Source organism: Hyla sarda, chromosome 3 (assembly GCF_029499605.1).
Source record: "Hyla sarda isolate aHylSar1 chromosome 3, aHylSar1.hap1, whole genome shotgun sequence".
NCBI classification, from domain to species: Eukaryota; Metazoa; Chordata; class Amphibia; order Anura; family Hylidae; genus Hyla; species Hyla sarda.
Genome location: NC_079191.1, coordinates 361,790,329 through 361,814,723, shown reverse-complemented (window position 1 = coordinate 361,814,723; position 24,395 = coordinate 361,790,329). Strand labels below are relative to the sequence as shown.

The 24,395-nt window shown below is 43.7% G+C and overlaps 1 protein-coding gene across 1 annotated transcript; it reads left to right on the top strand.

The window, feature by feature from the left end:
• The first annotated feature begins 745 nt into the window (after positions 1–745).
• On the top strand, positions 746–23,699 carry LOC130362744 (SANT and BTB domain regulator of class switch recombination-like). The gene is made up of 8 exons (XM_056567693.1): positions 746–1,137; positions 1,352–1,516; positions 13,595–13,725; positions 13,811–13,910; positions 15,112–15,144; positions 17,910–18,009; positions 20,254–20,345; positions 23,574–23,699. The coding sequence occupies exons 2-8, from the start codon at positions 1,367–1,369 to the stop codon at positions 23,580–23,582; spliced, it is 615 nt and encodes a 204-aa protein (XP_056423668.1). The 5' UTR covers positions 746–1,137; positions 1,352–1,366; the 3' UTR covers positions 23,583–23,699.
• Positions 23,700–24,395: the final 696 nt, after the last annotated feature.

The window sequence follows — 24,395 nt, the reverse complement described above, 5'->3', positions numbered from 1 at the left end:
CCTTTACATTTCCTTAAATGGGTACTGTCAGATACACCAACTTTTGATATGTTGTATAGCATGTAAAACTAATAGGTTTTACAATTGCTTTCATTAGAAAATTTTCAGTATTTCATACAGAAAATGCCAGTCAAACAACTGCACCCCCTGCCTGCTTGGACACATACTAGTCCTGCTGTGTCCATGCATCATCACCTATGTCATGGACACACTTCCTTGATTGACAGCTGTGAGTACAGGGCTCATAGCTGGAGGAATAATCCTCCGACTGTCAGCTTGTGTCCCGCTACTGTCAGTGAGGACAAGCTGGGAGTTGTAGTTTAGCTAATGCTAGGGGAGATGTGAGCAGACAACATACTGAGGGAGGGGGCGGAGACCTGCACAGTGAGACCACGCCCCCTCCCCTTGATAGGAATTCAGACTAGTGAGCTAAATTAAAAGTGTAATAAAATTATAAATAAAGGTGCTAGACACATAAAAATGAGATGTACATGGTCAGGATTAGGTACTGAGTGATATATTTTGTTGGATCTGATGGGTACACTTTAAAGGTAATACACAGTATTGTAAAAGTCACAAATGTCAACTATAAAACCAAGAGCGTATACACGATGAGAGAGAAAATAATCCTATTCCCATCCCAGAGACGAACGCTGTGACAAGGTTACTGAAATCCAATTTGCATGGAAGATGTTCCGTTCCATAAATCACAGCAGTAAGGAGACGCGTTCACATGACTTCCCCGAGAACTGCTGTGCAATAAAAAAGAAATTAGCCTTTTTATTAATGTGACAGCTTTCTTTGTTCATTCTTTGCTTTTTTCTGCATTGCAGCTGTCTTGGCAGCCAAAGGGTTATACAAGGCTGGCAGCATGTGCGTCCTTTAGGAGAAGCAGTGCTGCCATCCTGTCACTACATTATATAGAAGCACTAATTGGAATGACACGGGTTCTGCCCTTTTTCACGTCCCAGGTTTGTGGAGACAGGGCTGGTATGATTGGATGAAGCGGCTGGAAGTACCACCCTGCCAGCATCCTCTCCTGTCTGCAGTGCCAGCCTACACATCCTTCCTCTGGCGTACTGCAGGGACCTTGTGCTAGCATTCTTCTCTCAGCACCGCACCTTCTTCTCTGCACAGGTAACCTTACAGCTATTAAACATATTACTGTTGGCTTTACTGCATGTTCTTTTACCAAGACTGCGTATTATATGACCAAGTATATAGCAATTCACAGAATGAAGTCCGAAAACAATAGAAAACTTGTACATTTATAGCAAATATCACTTTCTTGCTATATTTATTACAGATGTTGTTGTTTACGGTGCTTGTTACTGTTCTTTATCTTTTCTAGCTGATATCAGACAAGATGAGTCGGGGGTATTCAGAGAACAATAATTTTCCCTATGACAATAACCAGATGGTTTTGGACATGATTCTGTATTCCCTGGTGGGGGTCCCCCAGCCTATTAACTGGGACAGTGTTGCAAGACTTGTTCCGGGATATTCATCTAAAGAGGTACCGTAATTGTGTTTTGATCTATACGGGTATTGGATTTGTTAAAGGGGTACTCCATTGGCCGGCGTTCGGAACGCTGTTTTCACGCTGCAGGGTCGGCCACGCCCCCTCGTGACATCACAGCCACACCCTAATGCAATTCTATGGGAGGGGGCGTGGCCAACTCCACATCGTGAAAACAGCGTTTGATGCTTCTTGGTAAGAATTTGCCACTTCTACAGCTATGAGGAATGAGATACTTGCCTGCTACTACTTTCCTACTTAGTATATTTATTTTCTGTATTACTTTATGAAGCTCATTTGTTCTATTATACATGCATTCATCCAGTTTGGGGGTGCATTGAAGTTTGGACACCTTTTAGATCATAGGAGCTAAGGTTATTAAAGAATATCTCCAGAACTTCACCGTGCTCTCAGATCCTCATCCTTTTGTGAAACCGTTCCCTTCTAAGCACAGCAGTCTCTATTTCAGACCTCACCTTCTTACTGATCTTTAAAGGGGTATTCCAGCTTTATACATCTTATCCCCTATCCAGAGGGGGCGTGGCATGACATCACTAGGGGCCGTGGCCGCGACGTCATGTCCCATCTCGGAGGCAGCACCTGGCACAGAATGCTGGGGGCTGCACCGAGATTGCGGGGGTCTCCAGTTGCGGGTTCCCTGCCATTATACATCTTATCCCCTATCCTTTGGATAGTGGATAAGATGTATAAAGCCGGAATACCCCTTTAAGTTGTCAGCATGGTCTTCCATGAAGCAGATCAAGTGAAGCTGAAGCTCGGTCACTCTTTCTACAAGTCTGGTACTCACAAAAGCTCTGATCATGAGCAATTGGAGTCTCATCCACAGATTCTGTCATATTGGACAGGATAAATAGCGCGGCATGCAGTACTGTTTCTCTCGTGAAAAAGATGGACACCACAACGGAACTTAATGGATCCTTTCACAAGTCAACATAATCCACCATATTCTGTTGGTGTCCATTGTGTGAAAGAGATAGGACGTCTTCGTTTTTGTCTTTCTACTCCTGTGACAAAACAAGAAAACAAATGTGACCATGCAGATGTGAACAAAGCCTTAAATTGGTAACTCCTCCCCTTTCAGTACACTTTTCTGGCCACGCCCCTCTCACACTACAGACAGGGAGAGAGTGCCTATCTGAATCAGTGTGAAGGCTGCTGTGATCACAGGACTGTATTGAATAGTGAGATGTCTAGACAGACACTTACAGCTTGCAATTTGATTTGGGTAAGACATTCAATTTATTTTACATCTGTCTATTTATATATCTGTGTATTTATCTAGTCATATCTAATTTTCTAATTTATGTATCACCTCCTGCAGCTGACATCTGCAGAAGGGCGGTAAAGGGCTGCAGGAATCCAAGTCTTCTCCTGTCTGCCTCATATTGCAATGAATGAAGTATGCAGCCTGTATTATTTATTTTTTTTTCTTTTAGATTAGGAGCATATATTTATTGACAGTGGTGCTTATTCTCAAATGTCTTTTTGTGGATCATTGAAGGAAATCCATCTTTTACATAGTTAAGTTATAGCTGGTGGTCTATTCAAAAATACAAAAAGAGCCCATTTCAAAATATCTTTTTTAGGTCCTAAGTGCTGCATAGCTGAATAGTCTGATATTTCCATGGGCAGAATGTCACGCAGAAGAGGCAGGTAAAGTACACAATTTCACAGTTATTTTCAGTACAGCAGTAGCATAAAACTGAAGCACCACAAAAATAGATCAGGCTATAGATACTATGTCCTATGGCCACCAAAAAAGAGGCCACAAGGTAACCATGAATGAAAGAATCAATGTAACAACTTTATTTAACATATATAAAATTGACATACAGCATTAAAAATTCATAAAGGCAAAGACAGTATCAAGAAAGAAAAGATGAGGGGTATACTCCAGAGTATCCAGGGCAGGTAGCAGGGACACAAACACTGAATATATGGTAGCCTAAGTATAATTCAATCAAGGGTGGCTGCATACAGCAAGCATGGATATATACATATAAAGCCACTAGTAAACACCATATATAGATAGCATAATGAAAAAGCATAGGTATAGGAAACAAGTTGTGCACCCTGTATGGAGATACCTCACCTCAGTCCCAACCGCCCGTTTTTGCCCGTTTGCTTCATCAGGGGGCGTGTATTATAGGGTGCACAACTTGTTTCCTATACCAATGCCTCATCAGGGGGTGTATACATGCCCCCTGACTAAGCAAACGGGCAAAAACGTGCATCTCCATACAGGGTGCACAACTTGTTTCCTATACCTATGCTTTTTTTATTATGTTATCTATATATGGTGTTTACTAGTGGCTTTATATGTATATATCCATGCTTGCTGTATGCAGCCACCCTGGATTGAATCATACTTAGGCTACCATATATTCAATGATTGTGTCCCTACTACCTGCCCTGGATACTCTGGAGTATACCCCTCATCTTTTCTTTCTTGATACTGTCTTTACCTTTATGAATTTTTAATGCTGTATGTCAATTTTATATATGTTTAATAAAGTTGTTACGCTGATTCTTTCATTCATGGTTACCTTATAAAACTGAAGCACGTGCAGACACCAGGGTCCACAGTAAGGTTATAGCTGTATCCATGCTGTGGACCCTGGTGTCTGAACCTTCTTCAGGTTTTATGCTACTACTGCACTGAAAAAAGTATGGAATTGTGCATTTTACCTGGTGAGTGCCTCTTCTTCTTCTCATTATGGACTTGTTTCTTAGAACTTTGCATTCTGTTGAGAGCTGTTGCTCTTAACCCATTAGTGTGTGGAAGACTTAGTGCTCCTCGGTTGTGCCGACTGCTGTACCTTGTTCAGCTAGTATAATATTTCCAAAGTGTTATAATTCACCCACATCCAATACGTAATATTATTTTTTTTGTCTTTTTACAAATTCTGCTTATCTTGTATTACTGTACAGCAATCATAATTCATTTGTATTAAAGCTTCTTAACCTGCTAGTAAGGTCAAATAGAGAATGTACAGTGTCTGGGTACCTTTTATTATGTGTCCCCATCGTGTCATTTTTCTATTAAATCCATTTTTAGTAATATGCAATTTAACCTGTTTGGTGCACAGAAGTTGGTTCAGTGATCCGCCTGCTTACTTCTGTAACTATGCCTCCTGATGAATATTTATCCTTGTTAGTGATATTACTCATGTCTGGAAGTACCAGACTTTAGGAGAGGGTGGATCACTGCACCTAAGGGTAAAGTAACACCCCACTGCACTATTAATTAAAGGAGAAGTCCCACATAGGAAAATAGGGGATAAGTGTCTGATCACAGGGGATCCAACCGCTGGGACCCCCTGGGATCTCCTGTACAGTGCTCTGGCTCTCCTCGCGCATAAAGCGGAGGTCGCTCCTCCCGTGTATCTCCAGCTCTCCCTTATAGATAGGGGATACATTTTTCCACATGGGACTTCTCCTTTAATTATAAAAACGATGCATCATGGACATATAATAAAGGTACTTTGACAATCTCTGTAACTTGCTCCATTAGACAATAGCAGTAGGTTAGGACAGTGGTTCTCAACCTTTTTTGTGATTGTACCCCCAAAGGATGAAAGTATGTCCACGAGTACCCCTTGTGCGGAACATACGCGTGAGGGGTACCCGCGGACAAAATAAGTAATAAAAGTACTTAATTTCATAATGGCATCTGCTTACCTTACTAATGCGATACTTAATCCCCTTTTGCCATTATCCCCTCCTCCCATTTTAATCCCCTTTTGCCATTATCCCCTCCTCCATCTTAATCCTCTCGCCATTATCCCCTCCTCCATCTTAATCCTCTTTTGCCATTATCCCCTCCTCCATCTTAATCTCTGTGTGCCATTATTCCCCCCTCCGATCCCCCTGGGCCAATATATGAGATACATACAATAACACCCTCCCATACTGCGGTGTTACACTTAGTTTAACATGCTTACCAGGCCTGTGTCTATCCCGTTCGTCGGGATTCGGAGGGCCGCAGTAACAGGTGATGCCCTTCTGCGCTGTGCCGGCACCTCCGCGCAACGTCAGGGATGTCACATGTCAGGCCCGGCAGCCACTCCAATAGGTGGCCGCTGTACAGTATAGTGAGCTGCCGCCGCGACCCTGCTCTGCGCTGACAAATACTGGACAATGCATGGCCGGTATTTGTCAGCGAATTGCCGTACTCCTGTAGAACTTTTGGCGTACCCCTAGGGGTGCACGTACCCATGGTTGAGAACCCCTGGGTTAGGAAACCCTTATCTTTTGATTGAGTCTCTACCGGAGACTTGAATGAACAGACAGTTTTAAGTTTAATCTGTAATGTCAGGTGGAAATCCCTATGGGAGACATTTATCAAAGGATTTATGCATTTTTTATTTACTTTTTGCTTATAATTACATAGTTACATAGTTAGTACGGTCGAAAAAAGACATATGTCCATCAAGTTCAACCAGGGAATTGAAGGGTAGGGGTGTGGCGCAATATTGGGGAAGGGATGGGATTTTATATTTCTTCATAAGCATTAATGTTATTTTGTTTCAGGAATGTATCTAATCCTGTTTTAAAGCTGTACATTTTTCCTGCTGTGACCAGTTCCTGAGGTAGACTGTTCCATAAGTTCACAGTTCTCATGGTAAAGAAGGCGTGTCGCCCCTTGAGACTAAACTTTTTCTTCTCCAAACGGAGGGAGTGCCCCCTCGTCCTTTGGGGGGGTTTAACTTGGAACAGTTTTTCTCCATATTTTTTGTATGGGCCATTAATATTCTTATATACATTTATCATATCCCCCCTTAAACATCTCTTCTCAAGACTAAACAATTGTAACTCCTTTAATCGCTCCTCATAGCTAAGATGTTCCATGCCCCATATTAGTTTAGTCACGCGTCTCTGCACCCTTTCCAGCTCCACAACGTCCCTTTTATGGACTGGTGCCCAAAACTGAACAGCATATTCCAGGTAAGGCCGTACCAATGCTTTATAAAGGGGGAGTATTATGTCCCTGTCCCTTGAGTCCATGCCTCTTTTGATACATGACAATATCCTGCCGGCTTTGGAAGCAGCAGCCTGACATTGCATGCTATTCTGTAGTCTGTGATCTACAAGTACACCCAAATCCTTCTCTACCAGTGACTCTGCAAGTTTAATCCCCCCTAAGACATACGATGCATGCAGGTTATTAGTACCCAGATGCATAACTTTACATTTATCCACATTAAACCTCATTTGCCAAGTGGATGAATTGTCTCACAAAATGTGAGACATTTTGCATTTATGGGAGACTTTTTAACAGACAAGCGAGAAAAGTAAAATCTACAAATCTTGCATTGGTATGCTATTTCCATTTTGGAACATGCAGTATTCCTGAATTTATCTAGTGCAACTTTTGCACAAAAGTCGCTTCACGCTTAAAAAACTCTTAAATATAAGCAAAGTCAGACCTGGCTCAGGAAAACAGCGTACACGAGCTGTAAATAAAGTTTCTCACTGCCAGACATTTGCTTGTATTAGCGCCGGGGATGGGTGAGTCGGGAGGACCACAGTCTTGTAGGGTAAAAAATGTTTTTACCTTCCTGCACATGTTTTTTAAAGGGGCCTTCCTGATCTTACCAAACTACAATTCCCAGCATGTGCATTCAGCCCTTTGCTGTCTAAGCTCATGTGAGTTTTTCATAATCTGTTAACCCCTTAAGGGCCACAGGTTTTTTAATTTTTGCACTTTCGATTTTTCCTCCTCACCTTCTAAAAATCATAATGCTTTCAATTTTCCACCTACAGACTCACATAAGGGCTTGTTTTTTGCGCCACCAATTTTACTTTGTAATGACATCAATAATTTTACTATGAAATCTATGGTAAAACCCAGAAATAAAATATTTGTGGGGCTGAATTGAAAAAAAAGAACCCTGCATTTTGTACCTTTGGTGACTTTGGTTTCTAGGCAGCACACTTTTCAGTAAAAATGACTCCTTATCTTTATTCTGTAGGTCCATACAAATAAAATAATACCCAACTTATATAGGTTTGATTTTGCTTTACTTCTGTTACAAAATTATAACTTTATGCACAAAAGTTAGTAGGTTTAAAATGTCCTTGTCACGATTCGGCTGGCTGGAGGTGGATCCTCTGTGCCAGAGAGGGATTGGCGTGGACCGTGCTGGTGGACCGGTTCTAAGTTGCTACTGGTATTCACCAGAGCCCGCCGCAAAGCGGGATGGTCTTGCAGCGGCGGTAGCAACCAGGTCGTATCCACCAGCAACGGCTCAACCTCTCTGACTGCTGAAGATAGGCGCGGTACAAGGGAGTAGACAAGAGCAAGGTCGGACGTAGCAGAAGGTCAGGGCAGGCAGCAAGGATCGTAGTCAGGGGCAACGGCAGGAGGTCTGGAACACAGGCTAGGAACACACAAGGAAACGCTTTCACTGGCACAATGGCAACAAGATCCGGCGAGGGAGTGCAGGGGAAGTGAAGTATAAATAGGGAGTGCACAGGTGAGAATACTGATTAGGCCTGCTGCGCCAATCAGTGGCGCAGCGGCCCTTTAAATGGCAGAGACCCGGCGCGCGCGCGCCCTAAGGAGCGGGGCCGCACGCGCCGGGACAACACAGACGGGGAACGGGTCAGGTACGGGAGCCGAGATGCGCATCGCGAGCGGGCGCGTCCCGCATCGCGAATCGCATCCCGGCTGGGAGTAATATCGCAGCGCACCCGGTCAGCATGTCTGACCGGGGCGCTGCGAATGAGAGAACGCTGCGAGCGCTCCGGGGAGGAGCGGGGACCCGGAGCGCTCGGCGTAACAGTACCCCACCCCCCCTTGGGTCTCCCCCTCTTTTTGGAGCCTGAGAACCTGAGGATAAGACTTTTGTCCAGGATGTTGTCCTCAGGTTCCCAGGATCTCTCTTCTGGGCCACAGCCCTCCCAATCCACCCAAAAAAATTTTTTTCCTCTGACCGTCTTGGAGGCCAGAATCTCCTTCACGGAGAAGACGTCAGAAGAACCGGAAACAGGAGTGGGAGAAACAAGTTTGGGAGAGAAGCGGTTAATGATGAGTGGTTTAAGGAGAGAGACATGGAAGGCATTGGGAATACGAAGAGAAGGAGGAAGAAGGAGTTTGTAAGAGACAGGGTTAATCTGGCACAAGACTTTGAAAGGACCAAGATAGCGTGGTCCCAGTTTGTAACTGGGGACACGAAAGCGGACATATTTAGCGGAGAGCCATACCTTGTCTCCGGGAGCAAAAATGGGGGGAGTTCTTCTTTTCTTATCGGCAAATCTTTTCATCCGGGATGAAGCCTGTAAAAGAGAATTTTGGGTCTCTTTCCATATGGTGGAAAGATCACGAGTCACTTCATCCACAGCGGGCAAACCAGAGGGCAAGGGGGTAGGGAGGGGGGGAAGAGGGTGACGGCCGTACACCACGAAAAATGGGGACTTAGCAGAAGACTCGGAGATTCTGAAGTTGTATGAGAATTCGGCCCATGGTAGAAGATCTGCCCAGTCATCCTGGCGGGAGGAAACAAAATGCCGTAAATAGTCACCCAGGACCTGATTAATTCTTTCTACTTGCCCATTGGATTGGGGATGATAAGAAGAAGAGAAGTTTAGTTTAATCTTGAGCTGTTTACAGAGGGCCCTCCAGAATTTAGACACGAATTGTACGCCTCTATCCGAGACGATCTGCGTGGGCAAACCGTGAAGACGAAAAATGTGTACAAAAAATTGTTTTGCCAACTGAGGCGCTGAAGGAAGACCAGGAAGAGGAATAAAATGTGCCATCTTGGAAAATCGATCAACGACCACCCAAACAACTGTGTTGCCACGGGATGGGGGTAAGTCTGTGATAAAGTCCATACCAATCAGTGACCAAGGCTGTTCGGGGACAGGCAGAGGATGAAGGAGACCATCAGGCTTCTGGCGAGGAGTCTTATCCCGGGCACAGACAGTACAGGCCCGCACAAAATCAACAACATCCGTCTCCAGAGTCGGCCACCAATAAAAACGAGAGATGAGTTGCAAGGATTTTTTGATGCCCGCAAGGCCTGCGAGGTGCGAGGAGTGTCCCCATTTGAGAATCCCGAGACGCTGGCGTGGAGAAACGAAGGTCTTCCCTGGAGGAGTTTGCCTGATGGAGGCTGGAGAAGTGGAGATCAGACAGTCAGGAGGAATGATGTGTTGCGGAGAGAGCTCTACTTCAGAGGCATCCGAGGAACAAGAGAGGGCATCGGCCCTAATGTTCTTGTCGGCAGGGCGAAAATGAATTTCAAAGTTAAAACGGGCAAAGAACAACGACCACCTGGCCTGGCGAGGGTTCAGCCGTTGGGCAGACTGGAGATAGGAGAGATTCTTGTGATCAGTGTATATGATAACTGGAAATTTTGATCCCTCCAGCAGATGCCTCCATTCCTCAAGTGCCAATTTAATGGCCAGTAGTTCTCGATCCCCGATGGAGTAGTTTCTCTCCGCCGGAGAGAAGGTCCTAGAAAAAAAACCACAAGTAACAGCATGCCCGGAAGAATTTTTTTTGTAGAAGGACAGCTCCAGCTCCCACTGAGGAGGCATCTACCTCCAATAGGAAGGGTTTAGATGCGTTAGGTCTGGAGAGCACGGGAGCAGAAGAAAAGGCAGACTTGAGATGTTTAAATGCGTCTTCCGCTTGGGGAGACCAGGACTTGGGATTGGCATTTTTCTTGGTTAAAGCCACGATAGGAGCCACAATAGTGGAAAAGTGTGGAATAAATTGTCTGTAATAATTGGCGAACCCCAAAAAACGTTGGATAGCACGGAGTCCGGAGGGGCGTGGCCAATCTAATACAGCAGCTAGCTTATCTGGGTCCATTTGTAGTCCCTGGCCAGAAACCAAGTATCCTAGGAAAGGAAGAGATTGACATTCAAAGAGACATTTCTCCATTTTGGCATAAAGTTGATTGTCTCGAAGTCTCTGAAGAACCATGCGGACATGCTGGCGGTGTTCTTCTAAGTTGGCAGAAAAAATCAGAATATCGTCCAGATAAACCACAACACAGGAATATAAGAGATCACGAAAAATTTCATTAACAAAGTCTTGGAAGACGGCAGGGGCGTTGCACAGGCCAAAGGGCATGACCAGATACTCAAAGTGTCCATCTCTGGTGTTAAATGCAGTCTTCCATTCGTCCCCCTCCCTGATGCGGATGAGATTATAAGCACCCCTTAAGTCCAGTTTGGTAAAGATGTGGGCACCTTGTAGGCGATCAAAGAGTTCCGAGATAAGAGGTAGGGGGTAGCGGTTCTTTACCGTGATTTTATTAAGTCCGCGGTAATCAATGCAAGGACGTAGGGAGCCATCTTTTTTGGACACAAAAAAAAATCCAGCTCCGGCAGGAGAGGAGGATTTGCGGATAAACCCCTTTTTTAAATTTTCCTGGATGTACTCTGACATGGCAAGAGTCTCTGGAGCAGACAGAGGATAGATTCTGCCCCGGGGTGGAGTAGTACCTGGGAGGAGGTCAATAGGACAGTCATAAGGCCTGTGAGGAGGTAAAGTCTCAGCTTGCTTTTTGCAGAACACGTCAGCATAGTCCATATAAGCCTTAGGAAGACCGGTTACAGGGGGAATCACAGGGTCACGGCAGGGAGTACTGGGAACCGGTTTAAGACAGTCCTTGAGACAAGAAGTACCCCAATTCTTGATTTCTCCTGTGGACCAATCAAGGGTTGGGGAATGGCGTTGAAGCCACGGTAATCCAAGAAGAATTTCGGAAGTGCAGTTGGAGAGGACCAAAAACTCAATTTTTTCGTGATGAGGTCCAATGCACATTAGGAGAGGTTCCGTGCGGTAACGCACGGTACAGTCCAGTCTTTCATTGTTAACAGAATTGATGTAGAGGGGTCTGGCGAGACTGGTCACCGGGATGTTGAACCTGTTGATGAGAGAGGCCAAAATAAAATTTCCTGCAGATCCGGAATCCAAGAAGGCCATAGTAGAGAAGGAGAAGGTAGAAGAAGATATCCGCACAGGCACAGTAAGGCGTGGAGAAGCAGAGTTGACATCAAGAACTGTCTCGCCTTTGTGCGGAGTCAGCGTACGTCTTTCCAGGCGGGGAGGACGGATAGGACAATCCTTCAAGAAGTGTTCGGTACCGGCACAGTACAGGCACAGATTCTCCATGCGGCGTCGTGTCCTCTCTTGAGGTGTCAAGCGAGACCGGTCAACTTGCATAGCCTCCACGGCGGGAGGCACAGGAACGGATTGCAGAGGACCAGAGGAGAGAGGAGCCGGGGAGAGAAAACGCCTCGTGCGAACAAAGTCCATATCCTGGCGGAGCTCCTGACGCCTTTCGGAAAAACGCATGTCAATGTGGGTGGCCAGATGAATAAGTTCATGCAGGTTAGCAGGAATTTCTCGTGCGGCCAGCACATCTTTAATGTTGCTGGATAGGCCTTTTTTAAAGGTCGCGCAGAGGGCCTCATTATTCCAGGATAATTCGGAGGCAAGAGTATGGAATTGGATGGCATACTCGCCAACAGAAGAATTACCCTGGACCAGGTTCAGCAGGGCAGTCTCAGCAGAAGAGGCTCGGGCAGGTTCCTCAAAGACACTTCGAATCTCCGTGAAGAAGGAATGTACAGAGGCAGTGACGGGGTCATTGCGGTCCCAGAGCGGTGTGGCCCATGACAGAGCTTTCCCAGACAGAAGGCTGACTACGAAAGCCACCTTAGACCTTTCAGTAGGAAACTGGTCCGACATCATCTCCAAGTGCAGGGAACATTGCGAAAGAAAGCCACGGCAAAACTTAGAGTCCCCATCAAATTTATCCGGCAAGGATAATCGTAGGCCGGAAGCGGCCACTCGCTGCGGAGGAGGTGCAGGAGCTGGCGGAGGAGATTGTTGCTGGAGTTGTGATAGTAGCTGCTGTAGCATCACGGTCAGTTGAGACAGCTGGTGGCCTTGTTGCGCTATCTGTTGCGACTGCTGGGCGACCACCGTGGTGAGGTCGGCGACAACTGGCAGTGGGACTTCAGCGGGATCCATGGCCGGATCTACTGTCACGATTCGGCTGGCTGGAGGTGGATCCTCTGTGCCAGAGAGGGATTGGCGTGGACCGTGCTGGTGGACCGGTTCTAAGTTGCTACTGGTATTCACCAGAGCCCGCCGCAAAGCGGGATGGTCTTGCAGCGGCGGTAGCAACCAGGTCGTATCCACCAGCAACGGCTCAACCTCTCTGACTGCTGAAGATAGGCGCGGTACAAGGGAGTAGACAAGAGCAAGGTCGGACGTAGCAGAAGGTCAGGGCAGGCAGCAAGGATCGTAGTCAGGGGCAACGGCAGGAGGTCTGGAACACAGGCTAGGAACACACAAGGAAACGCTTTCATTGGCACAATGGCAACAAGATCCGGCGAGGGAGTGCAGGGGAAGTGAGGTATAAATAGGGAGTGCACAGGTGAGAATACTGATTAGGCCTGCTGCGCCAATCAGTGGCGCAGCGGCCCTTTAAATGGCAGAGACCCGGCGCGCGCGCGCCCTAAGGAGCGGGGCCGCGCACGCCGGGACAACACAGACGGGGAACGGGTCAGGTACGGGAGCCGAGATGCGCATCGCGAGCGGGCGCGTCCCGCATCGCGAATCGCATCCCGGCTGGGAGTAATATCGCAGCGCACCCGGTCAGCAGGTCTGACCGGGCCACTGCGAATGAGAAAACGCTGCGAGCGCTCCGGGGAGGAGCGGGGACCCGGAGCGCTCGGCGTAACATACAGGCTGTGCACTCAATACTGTACATTGTAGCAGAGTGTCATTTCTTCAGTGCTGTCACATGAAAATATATAATACAATATTTACATAAATGTAAGGGGTGGACTCACTTATGGGAGATACTTTATCAACCCCAGTAAGATAATATATTGTTGTATAACAGTGTTATTTGGAATTATTTTACAATATTGACAGGGATCATTGTGCTTTAGCAAAGACTGTTTTTTATTCCACTTACCAAAATTGTATTTATGCAATTGGAAATCTAGAATATGTATATTTTTGTGAAGTGTTATTTGTTAACAAGGATTATTAAACCGTGCTTTGTTGCTCACCAGGGTTGTAAAGTCCGAGATCATGTTATTGGTCTGTCCGGAGGAGATGCACCAAAGAGTTCTATGAACTTACTATGTGACCTCTTACAGAGAAGGGATATTATAGTAGTTCCTTTTTCTAAAGACTCAAATGGGTAAATATTTTTATTCTATACATTAGTTAACCCAAATCCATATTTCTTTACAGTGGTTATACCTCAGTTTTGTGCTTCTACACAGGGACTCTGGAATTAGCCTAAGTCAAGATAAAAGTCATGAATGTGATGTCCAAATAGAGCCGAGCGCAGCATGTGCACAGAAGACAGCGGAGATTAATGCTGTGAGTCTCTGATAATCTCAGACACATATTGCATAGGTTTAAAACCTCTAGTATAATCACAAAATAAATGAGGAAGAGGACTGGCCCTTAAGGGGGTATTCCAGCCTGTTACACATATCCTCTACTTACTAGGGTATAATGTAAAATCGGGTATAATGTCTGAGTGTGGGGACCGGGCAGATTAGACACCGGGTACAGTCACTGAATACAGTGCTCAGCTATCTCCAACACCTTCTATAGACATTAAATGGAGCGTGACCTACCACTTCATTCCAAAACATGTCCCAGTTCTTGGCATCATGGGGAAAAGTGGGGAGGGGCAACCTCTGGGGTAGGTAATTAGTATTAGAGGTTAGAATACCTGTTAATTCTGTACACTAAGCTCACACTTTCTTGTTATCTTGCACAAAAAATCCACTGACAGACTACCTCGAGAACAATAACCCCCTTGCCAAATGGCATGTTTTTGGGCCAAAAATGCATCAACAACATTTCAGCGGCTGTGGTAGTTACTCTTTGTACTCTTGAGGGGGGGGGGGGGTACCCATTGTTGGCCAACCTTTTGGCCTAACATTTCTAAGATACCCTTCAATTCCAGTCTGCTTCATAAAGAAGTTGTCTAGTTTAGAAGCTGGTTTGTCCGACACTAAACCCAATACACAGGGTTATAGTGCGGGTAAACCAGATTAAAGTGAGGTATAACTCACCCAGATCCCCGGTCCGTTTCTGGAGATAGACCCTTTATTAGCCTCTATAACTAATATTTTAATTGCTGTCTTTGCGCAATAGAGGCGGGACTTGGCATACCTAGCCATCCCTGCCTTCTTCCCCTTTGCTCCCATATCAGAGCAGAGAGGAAGGAGGCAAGGATGCTGGCTGTGCCTGGCCCCCCTCCATTGCAATTGATATAAGCATTGTGGTTAATGACAGGTCTCTCTGCAACCGGACCACGGATCCAGGTAAATTATATCTCATTTTAATATGGTTCACCTGCACTATAATCCAGTGTATTAGGCTTAATGTTCTGCCTTCATTCCAGACCTCATACAGAATAGTTTGTAATACAAAGTAAATACTGTCCACAAAAAGGGAGGTGACTCCTGTATTTAGCGATATTCATTTATCCGCAGTCTAATACCTATTACCTCTGTCTTCTCTTTTCTTTCATGTCTCTCTTCTTCTTTCCCTTTTGGTGGGTTAGTTTCTTTTATTAAAATACTTCAGTCTTCAGCTGGTAAGTAGAAGTGACAAATATCCGTCTTACCTGGATGAGGTTGCCTTCCTAACACTTTGCTTATTGCAACTGCTGTTTAAGGGGTTGTTTAATTTAAAAGTGTCATAAACCATATTAGAGAATTCTGAGTTGCTACAGGGGGTTCTTGTTCACAATCCTTATCTCTTGGCTGACTGAAGAGTGCATAGAGAGTCTGTTACCAGGAAGGACCTGTCTTTTCCTGCATTCAGGCCCGGTGCATACAAAGGCAGCTCAAGCAGCTGCCTTAGGGTGCAGGCATTGGAGGGGCAAAAAACTCTGAACCACAGGCACCCCCTCCGCCCCCCTTCCCCCCCCCCCCCCCTGCCAAATTAAAATAAGTGGCGAAGCATATGATGTACGCATCGCCACTTACAGTATTGTTAAGAAGCAGGGAACAGCATTTCTCTCTGCTCCTATACTTTAGATCGGCACAGCACTTCCACTGCAGGACTTCTTCAGCAAGCTGCCGGCGATGAGATGACGTCCTCACCCGCGGCTTGCTGAAGAAGTCCTGCACCGGAGCCCGGACCTCAGGGAGGAAGTGGAGTGGAGGGAAGGGGAGTTAAAGTTTTATTTTTTGGGGGGAAGGGGGCTGGAATACCTATGTAACTAATGGCCTTCACCTGTGTAGATGAAAATCCTTGCACCGGCCCTGCCTGCATTACATATAACCATTAAATTGAATGCCCTTAAATTCAACGAGACCAATATTATTCTTAATGTCACTAATGGAGGTGCTGCAAAGCAATTGCTGCCATGTTTTTACTGATCACTGGGTATCGGAGCAGGGGAATATATTGTGATCTGTTTATGGTTAAAGAATCCTTCTCATAAGGAGTGCCCAAACTCTTTGGGGGAAATTTATCATTTGTATGTAGACTATATTTTTGCTCTAAATTTTTGCACCTTTTTAAGTAGACTATCTTATCATTGTGTGGAAATGTTTAAATCAAGGGAAGGGGGGATTTATTTAAACCTGTGTAGAGGAAAAGTGATGCCATTGCCCATAGCAACCAATCAGATTGCTTCTTTCATTTTTCAGAGGCCCTTTTAAAAATGAATCAGAAATCTGATTGGTTGCTATGGACCACGCTGCCTTTACACAGGTTTTGATAAATCTCCCCAAGTTGTTTTTCTTCAGTGGTCTGGAATTTATTATTTGCAAAGTTTTTGGTAAAAAGTCAGAAAGCCCTCAATGTGTCTCAAATCTACAGCAGTCATGACCTGGCTTACAAAACTGGCTGTGGAAAGCATTAGTAAAGAGTCACACAAATTTGGGCTAAACACTTAGGCTAAACATTTGCTGTAAAAGTCGCAAAAGAGGTACCATACAAATTGGTATGCTGAAGTGTCATTTCAAAAAATTGTGTACTGGCACCATATTTTTTACATGTCCTGCACCATTATATAAATTTGGTGCACATATACATCACCACCACACAAATTTAAAGGGGTACTCCGCCCCTAGACATATTATCCCCTATCCTATCCCTATCTGGGAACACCCGGGATCTCTGCTGCGGCACCCACCTGTAGCGGCTTCCGGAACCGCTGGAGGTCCTCACGCTAAGTCCATCCCAACCACGGGGGTTGAAGATCGTGTAGTCACGACCCTGCCCCCCATGTGACATCACACCCCGCCCCCTCAATGCAAGTCTATGGGAGGGGGCGTGACAGCTGATAAGATGTCTAAGGGCGGAGTACCCCTTTAAGGTGTAGGAAAATTGTTCACCTACACCACCCACAATACATTTCCCCTTTTAAACTTCTGATTTCTTACTGACTTACAGTAAATGTAGTGCAACAAAATTCCCTTAATCAAGCACCTAAAAGATTGGCAGTATAGATAGTGCACCACTTGTCTTATAAAGTGGAGGTGGAGCCAACATTGTATGTTACAGTTTTACAGATTCACACATTTTTTTTGTGTAATAGTCATCTACAAATCAACAAAAGATTTCCTGCTATTTTCATAAAGTCATCCCAGAAAATAAAGGCTGCGTTGTGAGTCATAATATTGCTTGTGTATGCTAGTATCAGCTCTGCTATTTCCCTTCTGTATGATGTAAGTCATACGCTGTACTGGGCTGCTTACCTGTTAGGTGTCAGAAACTAACAGTAATACGCTATGATCATGTGACGTTTATTTTTGGGAAACTGGCCCCACCGTTTGAAAATTAAAAAGTTTTATTCTTTGTTATGGAGCAAGAAACATATTCTCCAATGGTTTTAATTAAACATTTTCCTTAGTTTCTCTTCTACAGCCCCTGCAGTGTGTTGTGTGAGCTCTATTTTCTGTTTACACTTGTACACAGCCTATTTAATTCTCCCCTGAAGGCTCCTTTGCATCTGCTTTCCTCTCTTTCTCCAGCCTTTTTGAGCCATCATCAAGGTTTCTTTCCTGTCTCCAAGCTGCTTTGTAACCCCCTCCCTGATTTTATCTTTAGCTGAAAGGTGGATTATTTTATCTTTCTATGTAGCAGCTAAATGGTAAAGGAATTCTTAGCAGGGGCTGTTTAGAAAGTTGCCTTAACCTTAGGCTCACAGTTGTAACATTCTGTCAGACTAGGAGATTCCATACCCATAAAGTTGCTAGCCCAACAACAAGGGGAAAATAATTAGGTCTGTTGATTGGTGGAGTAAACTGTTTACAAGTAGTGGAGACTAGGTTTATACGCAAATGTCTCTTTCTATAGTATAACATAGACTTCGCTATATTTTTACTTATTTGTTTTCTGATCAAGAAACAACAGTCTCTGCTCTCAGAAGACGATGACTACACTACTGGATCTGAGGTGACAGAAGACGAGGTTGGAGATGAAGAAGAAATATCAAAAAAACCAGGTGCGCTTCTTGATCGCTTAATGAGTACCTCTCATGAACTTGTTACATTTTATAATCCTCCCAGTTCACTGCCCCCATCATGATAAACCACCCCCTGCCTTTATTTTTATTATTTTTTAGTTTTCTACCTTGATATTGCTCTGTATTTTCTACTCAGTCTCAGACTGGGAAGGGGCGTTACCCAGCAGGCTGTGACATCATCTGAAGTCAATCAGGGGAGAACTTCCTCCCTCGCTCTACTACACACAGCCCAGAGCAGTTCAGTGTGTGAGATAAGCTATGATTGGCTAAGGCTGCACACACACCCCTCAGCACTTCAGACTGCATTTCCTGATGTTGAACTTCTGCCAGGCCAGCAGGAGTCCAAAGTCTGTACAAGAGATGTGGGAAATGTGCTCTGGACATGTAGGAAGACACCTAGTGGCAGCTTTTTTTAAACACAAATGAAACATAGAAAACTTCATTTTTTTTTTTTTTAAACAAAGTACATTAGAAAGATTTTTTATTTACCATAAGAAGTGCAATAGCAAAAATTAGTTTTAATGAGAGTGCCCATTTAACTTGTCTCCCTCATTACTTTGTAGACAGTAGCAAACACACTGAAATGTATGGTTATATCAAAGCAAACTAAAAACTACATATTTCACCAGCCCCATAGAGATGAACCTGCTGTACCTGAACCTGATGTCTGACATTTTATATACATTGTCAGCAAAACATCTAAGAATCCTATGGACTTAATCTGAGGAGCACCTCTGTAACCATAACTACATATTAAAGGGGTACTCCGGTGGAAAACTTTTTTTTTTTTTTTTTTTATCAACTGGTGCCAGAAAGTTAAACAGATTTGTAAATTATTTCTATTAAAAAAATCTTAATCCTTCCAGTACTTATTAGCTGCTAAATACTACATAGGAAATTATTTTCTTTTTGGAACACAGTTCTCTCTGCTGACATCTCTGTCCATTTTAGGAACTTACCAGAGCAGCATATGTTTGCTATGGGGATTTTCTCCTACTCTGGACAGTTCTTAAAATGAACAGAGATGTCAGCAGAGAGCACTGTGGTCATGATGTCAGCAGAGAGCTCTGTGTTCCAAAAAGAAAATAATTTTCCTGTAGTATTCAGCATCTAATAAGTACTGGAAGGATTAAGATTTTTTTTATAGAAGTAATTTACAAATCTGTTTAGCTTTCTGGCACCAGTTGATAAAAAAAAAAAAAAAAACATTTCCACTGGAGTTCCCTTTTAAGTAACCCCATAATTTTTCTCCATTGCTTTCCAAAAGTGAACAATTGAAGATTTGTCTTAAAAACTGCCTACATGAATGTTTTTGATGTAAGGCAGGGTTCCCTTATACCTGGCTATCTATATCCACCCCAAATGGAAACACTGAGTGCAACAAGCTGGATGCTTTGCCCCCAGCGTCCCATCTGGTGCCCCATTGGCTGAATTGAATTACAGTACCAGACCTTTGGACAATCTGGCATGGAGCAAAAAATGCTTTGTACATTTTTTTTCTTTTTGATCTAGCAAGACTACGCTGGAGAGCAATTTTGCTAGACTACTGGATATATGGGAACCTGGCAAAGAAATGGACACAGCTTTTTCACATAGTTTCCTAAAATGTTAACCTATAGCCTCTCCAAACTTTACCAATGTTCCTCATTCTGCTGTCATGTATTCAAACCTTCTGACCACTTCATAGCCAATAAACCTGCCTTATCAGTAAGTAAGTATCAAAGTCCTGCATGTTAGGGTCAATTCACACAGCGGAATTCTGCCTGAAATGAAAGCCCAATACACTTCTATGGGATTCCGCACTCCCGTTGACCCTTCGGAAATCCCGCAAGGAAATCCCTCCGAAGTGTCAACGTTAGTGCGGAATCCCATGGAAGTGTATTGGGCTTTCGTTTCAGGCGGAATTCCGCTGGCAGAAATTCAGCCGTGATAATAGACCCTTTGTTTTTATTGCCACTATATAGTATTACACTTACCATCATTTATGGTTTTTCTTCCATTGACTGGCATTGGTACGATGTACCTGTCTGAACGGACAGGTTGTAATCCCTTGTACTGTGATTACTGTGTTTTATGTCAGTAATAAAAAGTTTAAAAAAAATTTGTACAAAAATATTTTTAAATCTATTGCAAAGATTCCCTGTGAATATGTATGTGATGGGTTAGAACTCCATTTTAGTGCCTATTAATCTTTCCATCAAATATTTGATTTGTTATTAACAGGAAGGAAACAAAAACCAAAGAAGTCCAATAGACAGCCAAAAAAACACACCTCTTCACCAAGTATTCATAAAAAAGAAAGGCCGCAAGAAAAGGTAAGTTTCTACACTGCACTATTTATTGCTGTTATTGGCAAGATGAATTAATTTATCTAGGGTTGTTTAAAGGGTTATTCATACAGAATTGATGGCTATCCTCAGGATACGACTTTCTTGTTTGCAATTGATAAAGGGAGATTACCCTCCCGAAACGCGTCTTGCCACGAGATGTCGTTTCATGTATTTTTGTTTTATTTCTTTTATTTGTACTTTTTACCAAGTTTTCAAATTGAGCTATTGAAACTACTGTACACCTGAATCCCAGATTGGTTGGAAGTGCCCCTGCAGTCAAATTTTTCCTCAGTCTTTCAGCTTATCCTCAGGATAGGCAATCTATATTAGATCTGAGGAGGTCAAATTCTAGGCACCCCTTTATCAATCTCTGTACTATGAGTACAGATGGTGCAAAGTACTGCAGTGTTGCCCCAGTAATAGTGGATCCCGGCCAATCTATTCTGTTTCATAAAGATGTTTAAAGGAATAGTCTAGTCTTGAAAAACGTATCCCCTATCCTAATTTATCAAGTCCAAAGCAAATCTAAGCTCACAAGCAGAAGACACAGGTTACATCTCACAAATATGCAGGGGTTAAGACAATAGATGTGGAGAATTTACAATACATTGGTGAAACTAGTGGTGTCCTGTATGAATTTACAATACAGAGAGATACAACCATCATCACGCGTACCACTGGTAGCCAGATACAATCCCGCCCTAGAGGAAATGCGCAGAATTATCAAGGACCTGCAGCCGATATTGGCTGAAGATGAGATGCTAAAAGAAATCTTCCTTGAACCTCCCATCTTGGCCTTCAGACAACCACACAATTTAAAACAAAAGCTGATCAGCCGAAAATTACCTACAGAAAGAACAGGCACAGACAATGGGACCAAACCCTGCACCAAACCTCGCTGTAAACTCTGCCAACATATCTGCACCAAGATGGAAGCCACCCACAACAACAAGACCTATAACATTAGGGGACTATACTCCTGCACATCCCCAAATGTGGTCTACATGATACAATGCACCAAGTGTGACATGGGATGCTACATTGGGGAATCGAGACGGAAACTCAACGAAAGGATGAACCTACACAGACATTCCATCAACCGCCATAAAGAAAAGGACTACTGCCCCCCAGTTGGACACCATTTTACCCAAACAGGCCACTCCATACATGACCTTACAATCAGGATACTGAGAGGGAACTTCAAAAACACACAAGAGAGAAAGACATTTGAAGCCAAAATGATACTGTTTTTTGACTCGAAAAACAGGGGACTTAATGTGGATTTGAGTTTCTTATCTCATTATCAAAATTTTGTTATAACCTGTACTGTGTTCTCTTATAACCTGTGCTGTACTGTATTCTCTTATAACCTGCACTGTGTTCTCTTTTACATCTCACTATATCCTGCTAATTATCAGTCTCTACCCTGCTCCCCCCTCCCTCCCCCTTTTTCTCATCCTTATCTATTTATTCTATGTTCCTATAGCAGGACAATTTATGGCCCATCTTAGTTTGAATTCTCCACATCTATTGTCTTAACTCCTTCAGGACGAAGGGAGTACCTGTACGCCCGGTCCCAGTGTTTAAAACGGGGTCAGACCGTGACCTCGCATCACACCGGGTCTGTCCCGGCTACTAACGATTGCCGGGACCCTGGGCTAATAGCGTGCGGCACCAATCATTATGTCTAAAAATTAAAGTAAACGCTTCCCGGCAGCTCAGTCAGGCTGATCGGGACTATCGCAATAAAATCGCGATGTCCCGATCAGCTAGGACGCAAGCGGAGGTCCCCTTACCTTGCTCCGTCGCGTCCGATCGGCGTTTGATTGCTCCAAGCCTGAGCTACAGGCTTGAGCAATCGAGCCCCTATCTCGCCTATCCATGCAAAGCTATGGCTTTGCAGGGATGAGGGTAAAAGATCAGTGTGTGCAGTGCTATAGCTCCCTATGGGACCTATAACACTGCAAAAAAAAAAAGTTAACAAAGGTCATTTAACCCTTTCCCTAATAAAAGTTTGAATCACCCCCCTTTTACCATAAAAAATAAATAAAATAAAACTGTGTAAATTAAAATAAACACATGTGGTATCGCCGCATGTGGAAATGTCCGAACTACAATAATATATCTTTAATTAAACCGCATGATCAATGGCGTATGCGCAAAAAAATTCCAACATCCAACATAGTGTATATTTGTTCACTTTTTATATTATGAAAAAATGAATAAAAAGCGATCAAAAAGTCTGATCAATACAAAAATAGTACCGATAAAAACTTCAGATCACGGCACGAAAAATAATTCCTCAAACCGGCCCGTATGCAGAAAAATAAAAAAGCTATAGGGGTAAAAAAATTAGAATTTTTAACGTATAAATTTTCCTGCATGTAGTTATGATTTTTTTCCGAAGTACGAAAATATCCAACCTATATAAGTAGGGTATCATTTTAACCATATGGACCTACAGAATAATGATAAGGTGTTATTTTTACCGAAAAATGCACTGCGTAGAAACGGAAGCCCCCAAAATTTACAAAATTACATTTTTTTTCTTCAATTTTGTCGCACAATGAATTTTGGACTTGATAAAGGGAGAAATCCCGAAAGCTTGTCTCTACAAAACTCTGTTAGTCCAATAAAAAAGGTATTACAAGATACTGCAACATTTTTCGATTTGCATATATATGTATATATATGTGTGTATGCATGTATGTGTGTATATATATATATATATATATATATACACAAAGATGACAATGAACCCCATGCAGACAATGGATGAAAGTAAAAAAGGACATCTCCAGCTACCAGAGAGAACCAACCAGTCCACCTCTAGCTGTTGCAAAACTACAACTCCCAGTATGAATGACTGGACAGGCAAAATCTGTAATTTACTGCACCAGCCAGATGCTTCATTCTGCTGAACAGGATATGAAATGAAATTGTATTGAGAGCATCAGTTATATTGTAGACCCGTGCAGCACTATATGAACACACACCGAACTGGTCATTTAGCATGTCTTCCAGCAGGCCTCCATTTCTTCTCAGGGTTCTGGAGGAACAAAAAGTAGATTTCTATTATCGCTGTGTTCTGGCTATAACCAATAGCAAAAGCTGTAAAATTCCTCTACTGAAAAGTTACTTTAAACTAAATCTATTACATACAGGCACATTGTCAATTTTTCCTGCTTATTTGACAATGAATCTGTTTTATAGAAAACATAAACTGGGCAAAAGGAGAGGATGACCATGTGGTGGGAAGAGCCGAATATGACTTCACAGCAACTTCAGAAGAAGAGATTTCCTTCCGTCCTGGAGATTTACTCAACCTGGCTCCCAAAGGTACGAACATCTCAACTACCTCATGTCACTGATTAGATTTTTTGTGTAACTCGTTGTTTATTTTTATATTTATTAAATTTTAACATCATACAAATAAATACAGAAATGTACATAGTAGGGCTGCACGATATATATCGCGAAAGCAATCTAATCGCGATTTTTGTATTTTGTGATATAGCGATACTTCCCCCCCTGGAAAACATGCGATTATCTGCTCGAGCCGTGGCGGGGCCGGCCATAGCAGGTAAAAACAAATGTAAATACCCGTATTTATCGGTGTTTGACACGCACCCCTGCCTGCATGTTATATGCCGATAAATCTTCTGGTCAATGATTTAAAGCAGCCGCAGTAGCGGAAGTATTAGCAGCCCGGCCGAGGCCACTTTAAAGTGTCCAGTGACCAGCGGCGGCTCCTCCCCGCTGTGCTTTTAATTCCTTACCTCCCCCCCTCCCTCATCATTCCCCCTTTTCCTCTGCTTTTTATAGTTTTTTATTTTCCTTACTTGGCTGCACTTCGGCAGGCCAGGTCAGACGGCGGGTCTTGCAGGCTGTGTGGTCATGAAGCAGATGAATGACGTCCTCTCCCGGCTCCTCTGCGCGGCATCAGTGATGTCACTTTTCATTTCCTGCAGTTGCCGCGAGTCGGAGTTCGGAGTGCGGCAACTGCAGGAAATGAAAAGTGACGTCACTGATGCC

Coding starts and splice junctions, on each gene's coding strand:
- LOC130362744 (XM_056567693.1), top strand. CDS start 1,367: ATGAGTCGGGGGTATTCAGAGAACAATAATTTTCCCTATGACAATAAC. Junction 13,726..13,810: donor TTTTCTAAAGACTCAAATGG/GTAAATATTTTT, acceptor GCTTCTACACAG/GGACTCTGGAATTAGCCTAA. Junction 15,145..17,909: donor AATACTTCAGTCTTCAGCTG/GTAAGTAGAAGT, acceptor TTTCTGATCAAG/AAACAACAGTCTCTGCTCTC.